Source organism: Schistocerca nitens, chromosome 6 (genome assembly GCF_023898315.1).
Source record: "Schistocerca nitens isolate TAMUIC-IGC-003100 chromosome 6, iqSchNite1.1, whole genome shotgun sequence".
Lineage (NCBI taxonomy): Eukaryota > Metazoa > Arthropoda > Insecta > Orthoptera > Acrididae > Schistocerca > Schistocerca nitens.
Genome location: NC_064619.1, coordinates 311376503 through 311392091, shown reverse-complemented (window position 1 = coordinate 311392091; position 15589 = coordinate 311376503). Strand labels below are relative to the sequence as shown.

The 15589-nt window shown below is 38.3% G+C and overlaps 1 protein-coding gene across 3 annotated transcripts in view; it reads left to right on the top strand.

Moving 5' to 3' along the window:
- The window catches only part of LOC126262828 (uncharacterized), a 116809-nt gene that overhangs the window by 80863 nt on the left and 20357 nt on the right, over nt 1-15589 (top strand). For all 3 annotated transcript variants that reach the window (XM_049959678.1, XM_049959680.1, XM_049959679.1), the window contains 2 exons: nt 870-964; nt 13528-13606. In XM_049959678.1, the coding sequence (XP_049815635.1) occupies nt 870-964; nt 13528-13606 (174 nt within the window). The remainder of the gene's footprint in view (nt 1-869; nt 965-13527; nt 13607-15589) is intronic.

The window sequence follows — 15589 nt, the reverse complement described above, 5'->3', positions numbered from 1 at the left end:
CATCGTTCGGATGAGGCAGTGATGTCCAAGCCAATTGGGCGATGGGTACTTTGGTTCAGAGACTTGTGTGTGGGTGTGCATTGTCATATTTGAGCAAGATTCTCAGTGCTCGTCAGACTTATAACCCCGGAAATGGTTCAGGAGTTTCTTCAGTCTTCAGATATGCCGCAAAATTAATGGTTAATGCTTTTGGCAACACATCCCCAAGGATGACACCATCGCTCTCCCAAACGGCAATCATCATGGCTTTACCAGCAAAAAATGGCTCCAACAGTTCAAATGAAATGGCTTTTCTTGTTGTCTGTTGTGAGCATTTGTGAAACCCATCTTGAGCACATCGTTGGCTATCTAAGAGTCTAAGTCATTGCACATGCATTTCCACTGCTCACAGATAGTGTCAGGACTGGTGACTTTGGCAGGATGTCCCAACTCTGGCTGACACGGAGTTCAGTAACCATATTCCCTGGCTATTTATTCTCTCTACCCACCACCCAACAGTACTCCTATTAACTGTATCATAACTCTACACAAACATTTATGGATGTTCACCATAGTTTCTTTTTCTGCAACAAACAATTCAAATGCAGCAAGTTACTTGTAATGAGTGTCTTCCGTAGACACCATTTTGAGGGTTCATATGGTCATCCATCTGTTGGAATTGTTTGAAACTTTGTTCACACACAGAAGAAACATCAGAGTTAAACTGCCAAAAGGGAATTTTCCTGTATGTATAAACAACTATAAAAAATAAATAAATTGTTACATTATTTATTGAATGACTGTTCTATATTGTAACTGTGATCATTTTTGTGCAATACTTCTTTATTGTTTCATGCTTTGTTTTAGTAGTTGTGTATGTCTTGTTTCAGATAATAGTCAGTCACAGAATAATTCAACATTTGAGCCCTATGCCGAATATAATGATCAGTCCATGCAGGAAAGGAATTTCAAGGCAAAAAGCAATGTGAGTAGACTTTACAGTCATCAAAGAAACTTCATGCTACAAATTTTCACATGCCTGTCATACAAGTGACTATCTTATACATAGATAATGATAGCTGTTAAATAGTTGACAAATATGGGGATACTAGCCTAGTGCCTGCTGCTTTGCTTGTGTAGGCTGTATGGTCTAATTATAATTAAGGTCATAGAAGCATGCCCTTTTCTGAGTGTAATTCTGACCAACAAGCAATTCTGTTAGCTGGATTCAGAGGTCTTTGTTATTGCAGTGGTATTTTTGTGGAAACTTTCATTCCCTAACACACATTTCTTTATTTCTAACCAAAATAACAAAATACTTTCATGATATTCATCCCCTATACCACCCTCTTTTGCATTGAATATTCAAAAACACTGAAACAAACATTTTTAAAAAATTTCTAATCAAGAAATCAAATACCAATTTTATCGAAGCAGCCTTAAAAATGCTTTAATTGTTAGTTCTTCAATAACGATTTGTTTTTTAAAAGTCACCCACTATTTCATCCCCTTAGGAGTTATATTTTCAAAAATGAGTGAAACATGTTTTTTAAATTTTTTTATTTCTGACTGAGAAACCAAATAATTGTCATAGTTCTAGTTTCAGAATTACCTTAATAGCTACATTTTTCAAAAATCCTTTCATCCCCTATTTCATCTCCTTAAGTTAGAGATTTTGAAAAGTCACTTCTAAAATTATGCCTATAGTTAAGATCAGTGCCTCCCCAAATTTCAAATTTCTGTCTTTAGTGGTTTGGGCTGGGCAGTGAAGAGTCAGTGAATCAGTCAGGACATTTATGTATATAGACAAGTCATTTACATATGTATTCTGTACAACTCTAGTCTTGTTCATGTTTTTGGTAATGAATTTAAGAAATTGCTTTTTGCATGTTAGAGATGCATTTTAGACCAAGTTGCCACACAAATGAGACTTCCGTGTTGCATTTTTGTAAATGATAACAATCTGTTGATTTGAATCATGCATCCCAAGCATATCACTTCAATTAGCTGAGTGTTTAAATGTGAGACTAAAAACAGTGATAGAATGATGGATCCCTTGTCAACCCAGGAAACACTGTACTTGTTAAAAATTCTTGGCACTTATTGCACCTTTTGGCTGTAGCAGTTCCAGGTAGTCATTACACTAACCCTTTCTCCTATAGTTAGTCTGTGCATGGTAAGCATGAGCACATAAATGCTTTGTAGGTCTAGGCCTAATAAAGCTTTGTGACAGTAGTAACTGTAAAAATTCATGTGCAACTTCTGATGTTCTTTCAGGATTTAGGGAAGACTTGATAAAATGTTTGTAAAGAACAGTTACATTTGTGCCACATACAGTGTTTATTAACCACAGTTTTGTGTTTAAAGTGAGCATTGGTCTGTAATTCCTTTTTTAGTGTATCTAATATTTTACTTCATGTGATGTCTTGATGTTCATGCAGATGACGATGAGATTTCTGTTATGGTCTGTACGTTTTCCAGTTTTATGTAGAAAATATATACAGTAGAACCCCTCTAATCCGACCTTGGATGGTCCGTCACTCCGGTTAGTCCGACCATACTCAGGCTCGTGAGCCTGTGCCGACTTGTCACTGACTGGACGCCTGTCGGTCCATTGTTGCGGTGTCTATCGCTGTGCATATTGTTATACTGTATGTTGTTGTGCAGTTTTATCTTTTGTTGGGATTAAAAAATGTTGTTTGCTTTATTCCGTGTTCTCTACAGTACTTATTACTGTAGATTCATTGTGTGTACAGTTGTCTGTTTTTCAACATGTCTGGATTCAAACGTAAACACGTAACTTTTTCACTAAATGAAAAATTAGCAGTGCTACAAAGACTAGACAAAGGAGAATTGCTCCAAAAAATTGCAAAGGAACTGATTGTAGGTGTTACGACAATTAAGACAGTCTCAGGACTGAAGACCACAACAACAACAATGACAATTAAGGACTGGAGGAAGAATCGGAAAGACATTGAATCCTATACAGGTACGATTGATGGTGAAAACACTCTGAAGAATCGTAAAACATTAAAAAATTCTAAACTTGAACTGCTTGATGTTGCATTGGTTTTGTCAAGGAAGAATGAAAGGAACTCCTATATCTAGGCCAATTCTCAAAGAAAAAGCGATAGTTTTGCACAAAAAACTGGAAGCTGAAAGTAAATTTGCCTGCCAGTGAAGGCTGGATTGATCGTTGGAAAACTCATCATGGTGTCAGATTTGTTTCTATTTCTTGTGAAAAACTATCTGCCGATGCCGCAGTTACTAAGGAGTTTTCTGTTAAGTTTCAAGAAATAATAGAAGAAAATGAACTGTTACCCTGCCAAGTGTATAACATCGACGAGACAGGGCTGAACTTTAAAATGTTGCCAACAAAAACACTCACAGCTTCAAATGAATCCGTGGTAGGAATGAAACATATAAAAGATAGAATAACAGTCATTCCTTTTAGCAATGCAGATAGTACCCAAAAGCTCCCCTTGTTCGTCATTGGCAAATCTAAGAAGCCAAGAGCATTCAAAAATATAAACTTATCTTCCTTCCCGGTTTATTACCGCAATCAAAAATCTGCTTGGGTGGACTGCAACCTTTTTAAATTCTGGTTTTTCGACGAGTTTGTGCCATCGGTCGAAAAAGACTCGAAGCAAAAAAAATCTTCCTGTTCATGCTCTACTGCTGTTGGATAATGCACCATCACATCCATCTGAGGAATATTTGGTGAAAGGGGACATAAAAGCTCTCTTTCTGCCTCCTAATGTGACCTCACTCATCCAACCAATGGATCAGGGTGTTATCGAATGGTTAAAAAGACGATATCGCAGAAAGTATATCAGCTCAATCTTGGAAAAATCTGAAGGAGGTCATAAGATATTTGAGGCAATGAAATCCCAGAACATCAAAGATGCTATCTACACAATCGCTGCAGCATGGGATGAACTGAAACCTGACACACTGCAGAAATCGTGGCGTAAGCTTTTGCCACAAGTTATGACTGAAAATGAGCATACCAAAGATGAGCAAAATAACGATGCACTGGAAATCATTAAAGATCTACAAACTCTGGAGCCGAACGTCCCTCCCAATGAAGTTGAAGAGTGAATCAACGGATGTGACAAAGACTGTGACACTTCTGAAGAGCTCAGTGATGACCAGATTGTTACCGCTGTTAGCCAGGAAATTGAGAGTGAGGTCTCGGACAGTGAAGACAAACCCCCACCCGGATTTCACACAACGGTGCAAAAAATGATTTTGACATCACCCTTAAATTCATCGAGCAGAATCCAACTTAAACTCCGATGGATGTTTTGTGGATAAAAAAATGAAGGGACACTGAAGCTAAATCTAGAATAACATCTGCTAAACAAAAATGTATCACTTACTTTTTTTCCAAGTAAACTGTTTTCATTTTTACTGTAAAAACAATGCATCCAGTATAATCATTTTTAGTGTATACAAACAGTAGTTTATTTCTTTGTAAGAAATTTTTTTTATATACAGTGATACAAACATTTTTTATTTTACAGTATATATCGTTCATACGTTATTCAGTACAGTACTGTAATTTGTTTGTCGTTTTCCCTTTTAAAACCAATACACATTATGGTGTGTGCAGACTTTTTTAGTTAATATATTTTTTAACATTGTGTAAAAAACCTCTTTTTATATTACTGAAGACGTCTTTTAGTTCTTAAAGCGTTTAATTTTTTGTTCTAAATGTATTTTTATATTTTTGCAATAAATATTAGATTTTTCGTATAAATCAACCTTTTTTTCTTTCCGACAATGGTCCCGGTCCCGAAGGTGACAGATTAGAGGGGTTCTACTGTATATTCCTCTTGGTAATGCCTTCCAAGTTGATGATAATTTTCTTACAGTTGTTACTGGTATGTGCAAGTTACAAAGAAACAAACTACTTCAGGAAACAACCTTATTTTTGTTTGGTTTTATTGCTCTTCACTGTGCAACAAGGATTTCAAAAATACCAAGAGTAGCAAGAAAATGTGTACATGCTTTTAGCTACACAACAGATTTTACACTTAGTTACTTGCCTACTGATGTTCGCAGAAACAGTTGAAGGTACAGCAGACATTGAGGTTAAAGTTTCGCAGAAGTTTTAGTGTACTTGCAGACACTATCAGCTGAATAACTAAATGTAAAATTAATTCTGTAACTAAAAGTATGTATTTTATTTTCGTGACACTCTTGGCAGTTTTAAAAATTTTGTTCCACAATAAATGGAATGAAAACAAAACAGCTGTCATTTCCTGCAGCAATTTGTTTTCTTTTAAGCTTCATGCTGACTGTCGAGGTGAAGCAATTGCTAATGGACAAGCTCTGGGATATCTGTCATAAACCATTTTATATTAGGCTTGCTCTGGTATTTGGGACTCTACTCAAAACTTTGGCTTTGGTGGGTCTTTGGAGAACTTGAAATCTGTAAAGACACTCCATAAGCTGTCCATGTACAAACAGTTGTTCCCATCCAGGGAAGGAATTAACACCTGGAATTCAATAAGAGTGTTGCTGTAGGCAGACAGGAATTGTATGTGTGTATGGTACGGCTACAACGGTCACACAGGCAGTTGCAGGTTGCCTATCTTCAAGGTTCCAGGGGCAACATAATTTCATTTTTGTTATTTCATATAATTATTGACCGAACTTAAAAATTTAAAATGCTGTTGTAATCTACTCATTAAGAAGTTACTTTAAAGGCTTATCACAATAACACAAGTACTAAAGTTAGAAACTGCGTATGTGTCTTGAAGCAGCTTAACTCAAGGCACGCAAATCACCCAGGTTGTATTCATCCAGTGTACAAGAGTGAGTACTTAGCGACAGTGGTGTTGAGATATTATCTCACCCTGGTCATGTCACAATCTCATTGTAGGGATACTATGGTACAGTAGCTTATTCTATTCTATTCTATTCTGTTCTGTTCCCAGCCGTCGAATTGTGGGCACTGAATACTGTTTGTACATCAAAAAATTATCTTCCAAAAGTAATTACGTGAATTAAATCAGATTCTCTTAATTTATTTTGGTTACTACGCTGACCAAGGATTACAATTAACACAAAGATCAGAAAGTGCAATTATCTCTGACTGGTGTTAATAAATTCTCAAGTATGAAAAATTATTTTGCATAGTCCTTGATCACTTCAGACACTTTCTGAATAATAAAACTGATTACCGGTAGTTTTCAGTGATATTCCATTTACTGTCCATATATTTCAATGTTCACAGTTTATAACAAGTTTTTGTGATTTAGCTAAGTCATAGGTCAAACAGTACTTTTCTTTAGCATCATAATGGATATTAAATTATTATCCAGAAAAAAATATCACTCCTATTCATGAGCTTCAAACACATCTCAGTATAAATAAATAGCGTTCAATATTTTCCAAAATAATTCATTCCATAAACACTTTCATCTTCTTTCCCTAAGAGACAAAACTTTCTATTCCTGTACACTATGTACAGGTTACTGCCACATAAGTAATTTAACATGGACATTTCTGTAAGTGTGGCTGTCGGAGAACTTCAGTGATACAGATGTCAGTAAGAACTGAACATCGTCATTTCATTCATCATTTTGAAACAGTTTTACATTGTTTAATTAACATAGGCTATAGTGATTAAAGAAAGCTTCTGACATCATCATCTTTCACCAGCTGTTGGCTCTTTGACATTCTAAGGAAAGCTTTGGGCATCTTCTTCTTTCACCAGCCGTTGGCTGTTTGAAGTCTACATCCAGCAGTGTCAACATTTTGTACAATGTTGAAGAAGGCCTTCACAGTGTACTGTGGTGTTTGAGCACCTGGGGCAATTTAAAATATTGCACCCCTCATAAGTTTTATAACCATTTATTTTCTAAACAGACAATTATAAAATCGAATTACTTCTCTGAGGTCATTAATGTTTACTTTGAGACTGCAATATTATACAGGTACTAAGACAACTATAACAAAAGGAAAACAGATTTTATTCTTCCAAATTGTTCAATTAAGCGGTTAACATTTACATTTATTTTTCTTTCAGTAGATAAAATTGCAAGGTTACTTAATCTTTCTTGGCTCATAATTAATCTCAGTACGTCTTCATTAGCTTTAATTTGGAAAAACTTCTTTCACAAGCAGCATTTGGCACAGTGATTCTACAAAAGTTTTTAGTAGCACAACAATGTTAATTAAACTCCCTTGTATCCCCTACTTAGTTACCAAACTTAGTAATTCTAAAGCTGTTCATGCAAAGTTGTACACTCATGGATGATTTTCTTGAAATAAAGAAATGTGGCATTTCATTCTATGTCCTTTAGAAACATTCAGTTCGGAATATTTTTCACAGAAAAGCTGAATGTTTTGAACAATGAATTAATCTCATTTTGTATCCAGTAGTGTCCGAATTTGAAGGAAGGCAAATAGCTCATCAAGTATATTAATTTGTAACATACATTTGTTTAAAAATTCTGATGTTAGTTTATCTACTGCCTCAAGGTATTCCCGACGCGTTTCTTAAATTGAATTTAACCATAGAGTTGATACTTTTCTCACCTGACATATTCTTCTATCTTCCAAGTCTTCTTTCTGTTGAAATATCAAATATATTGCATACCAGCATGGTTCTCTCATCTGCCTTTGTGACGAGAGAATCACTTCTCCTCACAAGATGGAGTCAGATCATTCACTTTTGAACACATTAATCAAGTCCAGATCCTCTTCGCTGTAAGTATCTCTGAGTATGATTCACTTCTGTGAGCATTGGGCTTAAAAAGGGGAAAGAAAGGTTAGGTCATAATGCAAACCAACCAATTGCCTGTATCTCCTTTGGTTTCTGCAATGTCTTCTGATTCATCCCTTGAGGTTTACAAAGCTTTGATTACGCTTTCATTGAGCTCAGCAAGCACATGTACAGATTCATGTTTTGAACTCCATCTTGTGTCACAGAATCATTTCATGTTAATTGTAACATGTTATGAACATCCCACCTATTTGTAGAGCTTGAGAAAAATGTACACACATATTGCACAGTGCCAATAAAAGCCACTGATTTTGTTCCAACAATAGCTGCATATACTCTTGCAAGATTGAGCAAGTGATTGTTACATAGTGCGAACACTGTGTGGGTTTACATCCAAAATACGTCTCTGAACACACTAACGTGTCCAGCCATGGTCACAGCATTTTCCTATCCTTGTCTTTTTAGACCAACTGCTTGCAGTTTGTCACAAATGTGTTCTGTAATTTCATTAGCAGATTTTCCATGTGATATAATGAATTACTTGAGTCATTTGGTTAGTATGCAGTATATCTGATGTGCAATCAAACATGATGGAAAAATACCTAGGCTTAGAAATTTCTTGAACATCCGTATTCTGACATGATCATAAAGTAGTTTGATGGATTCATTTTGGCTTTGTCGAAAAGATGTGACATGACATAGTTATCTGTTTGCTGGACTTTGTGATTGTGATGGTGGTGGTGGTGGTGGTGGTGATCCGCAACTGGATCATATTTGCCAAGTAGTTTCAAAGTTTCAAGGAAATTTCCACAGTTACCACTTCCTCAAAGGTCTTTTGGAGTGACCATCAGAGGATAAGGATTGTTTCGCATTTCTGTAGTCGCATTTCAAGCTCTTTATATCTTTCAAATGTTTCAGCATGGTAACTTTTTCATGATGTAATATCTGGGGTAAAGCTTTTTTCGTGTTTTAAAAGCGTGTGGCTGTACAAACGAACTGCCCCCAAGAAAGCATGCAAGAATAGCAATATGAGGTCTGCGACAGTCGTACCTAGCCACCAGAAAGGTTGTACCACCTAAAGATGTTGGACAGTTGCTCCGAGGAAATATTGCAGAATTTGCACAACGTGACCTGGCGACAAACCCGTGAAGACCATTTACAATACGAGGTCTGTTAAAAAAATTCCAGAACATTCGTAATTTCGTGCCAATGGTGTGTTGGAGCAAAATGCGGTTGGCATCCCTGCATGTGCCTGTGTTTTAATTTATAACAGCCAGAAGTTTCATTGTTGTATATCTGTTACTTATTTTTCAGTGCTTTATTGAGTTTAACATTGTGTCGCACAGTTTGCGAATTTCAAAATGGCAGAGTTAGAGGAGCAATGTGTCTGCATCAAATTCTGCATGAAACTCAAGAAAACCTTTGCAGAGACACACCAAATGATGCAGAATGCTCACGGTGATGAATGCTTAAGCCTTACTCAGTGTTAAGAGTGATCACACAATTTAAAAATGGCTGGACGAAAATTAAAGACAATCCTCATTCAGGACACTCTTTGACGTTTACTGACCACGCTCGTGTCAGTAATGTCCACGAAATTGTGTATGACAATCAAAGCCTAGTGTCCAAGAGATTGCAGAAGAATGTAACATTTAAGTTAGATCATGTCATGAAACCTTCACACAGCATCTTGGAATTCATCATATTGCTCCCAATCTGTGAAGAGCTTTTGGATCGCGCAAATGAGAAAAAGATTTACCTTAAGAGAATCATAACTGGTGATGAGGCATAGGTCTGTGGTTATGATGTTGAGACCATGGATCAGTCGTCACAATGGATCGGGAAAGGTTCTCAGAGACAAAAAAAAGCAAGCTCGGCAGGCAGGTCCAATGTGAAAGTGACACTGATAGTCTTCTTTGACTTTGAAAGATTAGTTCAGCATGAATTTGTGCCACAGGGACAAACTGTTAATCAATGGGACTGTCGGGACACGTTGCAACACCTGCTAAATTGTAAGAAGGAAACGTGTCTGCTTCTAAGGAAACGTGTCTGCTTCTACTGCAGAGAGTGAACACCTTATGGATTCTGGATTGTATGAACATGTAAATTCAGGGTGTATACGGCCCGGAACATGCGGTAGGTCCGGGAAAAACCCGGGAATTTTTTCATCCGGGAAAAACCCGGGAATTTCTTAGAACTCCGGGATTTTTCATTGTTTTAGATTTCAGTTAAAGTTTTGTAGGTTTGACGTGTAAGATCTGATACTCTGACAAAGAACTGTAGTCCACTACTGCTGAATAATACTGCACCAATGAAACATGAATCAGGGAACAACACCAAAATAAAAGTTTAGTTGCATAGAAAATGGGTAATTTACACAATGCACAGACCATTTTGCCGACACCGTGAAGTGTCAAAGGCTTTAGGTCGAAGATTATGCAGTACGTCCGTAACAACTAACGTGCATTCAATGTGCGTGATGTCACAATTGTTTACATTTCTAACAGATCACCAGTAAATATTACGAATAGTGGCTTGAGATGCGTAAATTTCAAAGGAAATTTCCACTCAAGATGATTTATGTTACATGTGAGAATGTGCAGTGAATTTCTTAAATCACTGGGCGTTATAACTCTCATTCAAAACATAACACTTTGAGGATCAGCCATTTGAAAAATGTCGGGCCCAGAAGATAAGTCATTTATGCCACTATTTAAAATTTTACCGGCACATTTGTATTTGATATGACTTAACGTGTAGCACACGCTAAAAAAAGACCGAGCTTCAAGTTAGTTTTCATATTTAATGTTGTTCTTACATAGATAAAAAATTATGCGATCGATGGCAAAAAGTGTAATTGACCTTCAAAAAAATGTGCATAATGTGTTACTGAGTAATGTCACAAGTCTTTTCATGCCAGAACACCTCGACTTTTGTACGCAGCTGATAATCATTTTGGCACGATTTTAATTGCCAAATTACAGCCTGTTAGTAGGCCTACAGACTTCCTATCATTGTAGGACTAATAACAGTGGATGCCAATAGACGATGCAATTCTTGTTCGTACATACACATCTACTTAAGAGTTAACCGCTGTAGAAACGCACTTTGCTGAGTTGAGCGAGCTCGGCCTACCTTCGTAACGTACGCGCCGCGGCCTACCTTTCTCTTAGGCCTCGTGCTCTGAATAACTGCCATCATTCGCTAGCGAGATCACGTGACATGAGCTCTGACTGGCTGACAAAAGTGCATCACTCAATGCAATCTCTATTTTAGAGTTTCAGAAGCTACCGTGCTGTAATTTGTGGAATTTGTTTATATACTTTCACAATACAAAAATAAAGTCTGTGCATATTGTCTCGCATCAAACAAATTTCCAAACGCATTGTTTTTCCTGGATTTCGTTTCCTAAAGTGCTGGGACGTCCTCTGCCGGTATAAGACCCGAGGGAAAGCATTCTGTTACTTAACACGGATGTATTTTCACCCGCTTTATACGTAATTTCATCCGGGAGAAATTGTGTTTTTAACCGGGAAATCCGGGAAAAATCCGGGAATATTTTTTTCCTTGTCCATGTAGACACCCTGAAATTCTGGTGTACTTACAACTGGTGCTATCAGCTGTTGTGGTAATAAATCTGTCAACACTTCCAGCTAGTTTAGCAAGCTGTTCCTGTTCTGATACCATGAAAATTATACCCAGATGCCTTAAAATATATCTTACTGCAAACTGGGCAGCCCAATTTAAGCTCCCGCGTCCGGCCATCCTGATTTAGGCTTTCCGTGATTTCCCTAAATCGCTCCAGGCAAATACCGGGATGGTTCCTTTCCTTCCCCGTCCTTCCCTAATCCGGTGAGATCGATGACCTCGCTGTCTGGTCTCCTTCCCCAAAACCAACCAACCAACCCAATTTAAGCACACACAAATTCCTTTTCAAAAGTGCATTTTGCTGAGTAATAGTTTTAGCAAGTTTCCTATAGGAAAAAGTAGTTGTTATTTTGGATGGTTTTAACTCTTTACCTCACGGGGGTATCCAAGTTACCCCAAGGAAATTCTTTATTTATAATTTATCAGATTTTGCAAATAATGGACTATATTTTTTTGTATTTGTCCATTGAAATGTCTATTAAGAGAAAAAGAAACATTATATTGTAATGTCAGGTGATAGTCCAGTCTCAGTAGCCAGAGACAGTGTGTAACGATTCATGTAGAATGTTACTTAACTTAAGTTTCTTCTGCCTGGTCCATTGATGAATGAATGGAAAATTTTCATGCTTCACAAAGTTTATTCACATAAATTGACATTCGAACTGCACACTCTTCATGTGAACAAAACACAGACTGACTTCACTGATCTCTTTGACTTCCAAAAGTAACTTTAAAACTAGACTCACAAAACAACAACTCGACTAACTCTCAGCCTCGCTGCATTGATTTATATAGAATTTTAACAATAGCTTCCAAAATAAAGCGTTATTAATTTTGTACAATGTTGATGTAACAATTAAAATTTACAAAACTTAAGGAAACTGATGTTACAGCCGAATAAGGTATAAAATACAATATTCAGTGACAGTCTTTTATAGTAATATCTTTAGTTTTCCATAAGATAATCATTCTGAACTTGAGTTGCTGTATCCGATTAAATACATAGAACGTACAAATAATACCTCAAATTCTGGAAATTGAGAAACTGTGAGATGCAAACAGTTGGAGATTTAATTAGGAATGTAATTACAAAGAATATTAATTACAGAGGAAGACATAAAAATAAATAACAAATGAAAATACATTGCTTGGTAGTAACTTTTAAGCTGTTTGTCAAGATAGTGAGGTCTAAGGTCACTGGATTTTTAGATTGAAATGTTGTTAATTAGAAGCTTTGATATTTCATGCTAACATCTCTGCAGTCTCTAGTTATTTGTTTGTAAGGACTTGTTACTTCAATTTCCTTGATTAGTTACTTAATTTAGTATATGTTCTTAATTTTATCAATGACAACAATCCGCCAATAATTACGACAACGCGTGTCCTTCCAGAACATTCCACACGCCTTCGCAATGAATATCAAGTTTTTTTTTATCAAATAGGACAGAATGATATGTATAAAGACACTGAATTGTCTGATAACTATGTGGATGCATATTAAAAAGGTGGTATCAGGCATTTCATATGAGTCCTGGGGGAGACTACCATTATAAGTGGTCATGTGTGTGTGTGAATTGTGCTTTTGTATGTGTGTGTGTGTGTGTGTGTGTGTGTGTGTGAGAGAGAGAGAGAGAGAGAGAGAGAGAGAGAGAGAGAGAGATATATAGATTGTTTTCTACTTTAGAAGCCGGCCTACTGGCCAAAAGCTCAAAAGTATAGCAATCTTTTTGTTGTGCATATCTGTGACTCAACATCTCCTCTATACAATGAGTAGCAATTTATGTTTTTAATAACACTGTTGTTATTCCATCCTGGATTTTGCTTTGTTTGATTTTCTCCACATGTGAGCCTAAAACATAGTATTAATAGAGCGCAGTGGTTATTTGTAGCACGGGAGATGATACAGAACGGGTACTGGGCAGACCTGTGACCCTCCACTGCTACCATAAATTGAGGCAGTAAAGTTGTCTGTGTATTATTATTATTATTATTAGTAGTAGTAGTAGTAGTAGTAGTAGTAGTAGTAGTGAATTATCCTTCTTTCCAAGAAGGTTCTTTATGTTCTTTCGACCACTTTGGTCTGTACTGTTTTTGTTTTGATTGCTTTTATGTTTATTGTTCTTTTATTATTAAAATTTCATACATAATATTTTACTTAACAGCCGGCATGGAATAAACAGATGAGACAGACACAGCCGTACTACAGACCTCAGCCTCAGTCAGCATATGGGACTAGCAATTGTAAGTATCACTTATGATTTGATAACAGAAAAAAACTATTAATGTGTTGCATAATTAGAATTCAATTTTTTGTCATTGATGTAACAAATTTAAAATGGCCATAATTTGTACAATCTGGAATCTAAAATTTTGATGAGGATTGTAGTCATTTTGCTTACGGCTCTTAAAAATACACTCCTGGAAATGGAAAAAAGAACACATTGACACCGGTGTGTCAGACCCACCATACTTGCTCCGGACACTGCGAGAGGGCTGTACAAGCAATGATCACACGCACGGCACAGCGGACACACCAGGAACCGCGGTGTTGGCCGTCGAATGGCGCTAGCTGCGCAGCATTTGTGCACCGCCGCCGTCAGTGTCAGCCAGTTTGCCGTGGCATATGGAGCTCCATCGCAGTCTTTAACACTGGTAGCATGCCGCGACAGCGTGGACGTGAACCGTATGTGCAGTTGACGGACTTTGAGCGAGGGCGTATAGTGGGCATGCGGGAGGCCGGGTGGAAGTACCGCCGAATTGCTCAACACGTGGGGCGTGAGGTCTCCACAGTACATCGATCTTGTCGCCAGTGGTCGGCGGAAGGTGCACGTGCCCGTCGACCTGGGACTGGACCGCAGCGATGCACGGATGCACGCCAAGACCGTAGGATCCTACGCAGTGCCGTAGGGGACCGCACCGCCACTTCCCAGCAAATTAGGGACACTGTTGCTCCTGGGGTATCGGCGAGGACCATTCGCAACCGTCTCCATGAAGCTGGGCTACGGTCCCGCACACCGTTAGGCCGTCTTCCGCTCACGCCCCAACATCGTGCAGCCCGCCTCCAGTGGTGTCGCGACAGGCGTGAATGGAGGGACGAATGGAGACGTGTCGTCTTCAGCGATGAGAGTCGCTTCTGCCTTGGTGCCAATGATGGTCGTATGCGTGTTTGGCGCCGTGCAGGTGAGCGCCACAATCAGGACTGTATACGACCGAGGCACACAGGGCCAACACCCGGCATCATGGTGTGGGGAGCGATCTCCTACACTGTCCGTACACCACTGGTGATCGTCGAGGGGACACTGAATACTGCACGGTACATCCAAACCGTCATCGAACCCATCGTTCTACCATTCCTAGACCGGCAAGGGAACTTGCTGTTCCAACAGGACAATGCACGTCCGCATGTAGCCCGTGCCACCCACCGTGCTCTAGAAGGTGTAAGTCAACTACCCTGGCCAGCAAGATCTCCGGATCTGTCCCCCATTGAGCATGTTTGGGACTGGATGAAGCGTCGTCTCACGCGGTCTGCACGTCCAGCACGAATGCTGGTCCAACTGAGGCGCCAGGTGGAAATGGCATGGCAAGCCGTTCCACAGGACTACATCCAGCATCTCTACGATCGTCTCCATGGGAGAATAGCAGCCTGCATTGCTGCGAAAGGTGGATATACACTGTACTAGTGCCGACATTGTGCATGCTCTGTTGCCTGTGTCTATGTGCCTGTGGTTCTGTCAGTGTGATCATGTGATGTATCTGACCCCAGGAATGTGTCAATAAAGTTTCCCCTTCCTGGGACAATGGATTCACGGTGTTCTTATTTCAATTTCCAGGAGTGTATTTTTTGTGATTGCTGTTTTGACATCTTGTCATTTAGTAGCTTGCTAAAACGTAACACTGTCACAACTTTAAATACAATGAAATTAAATGTAAATTAACAATGTTAAAACTGAAAAAGTGAGTAGTATTTATGTGCATGTTAAAGCTCTTCTACTACATTAAGTCATGACGTGATGTCACATGGTTTCCAGCAGTCTGAGTGTATGTCGGTATAATTATACCTGCACTTCCACACACCATATCGCAAGCACAGAAACAACATTCTACTTCCATAAGAATAAAACTTATATTCACAACACACACAGTAATAAATCACTCATGTAGCCAACTTATTGATTGGATTATAACAACATTAAAATGACAAAGCTGTAAACACACAGATTGTGA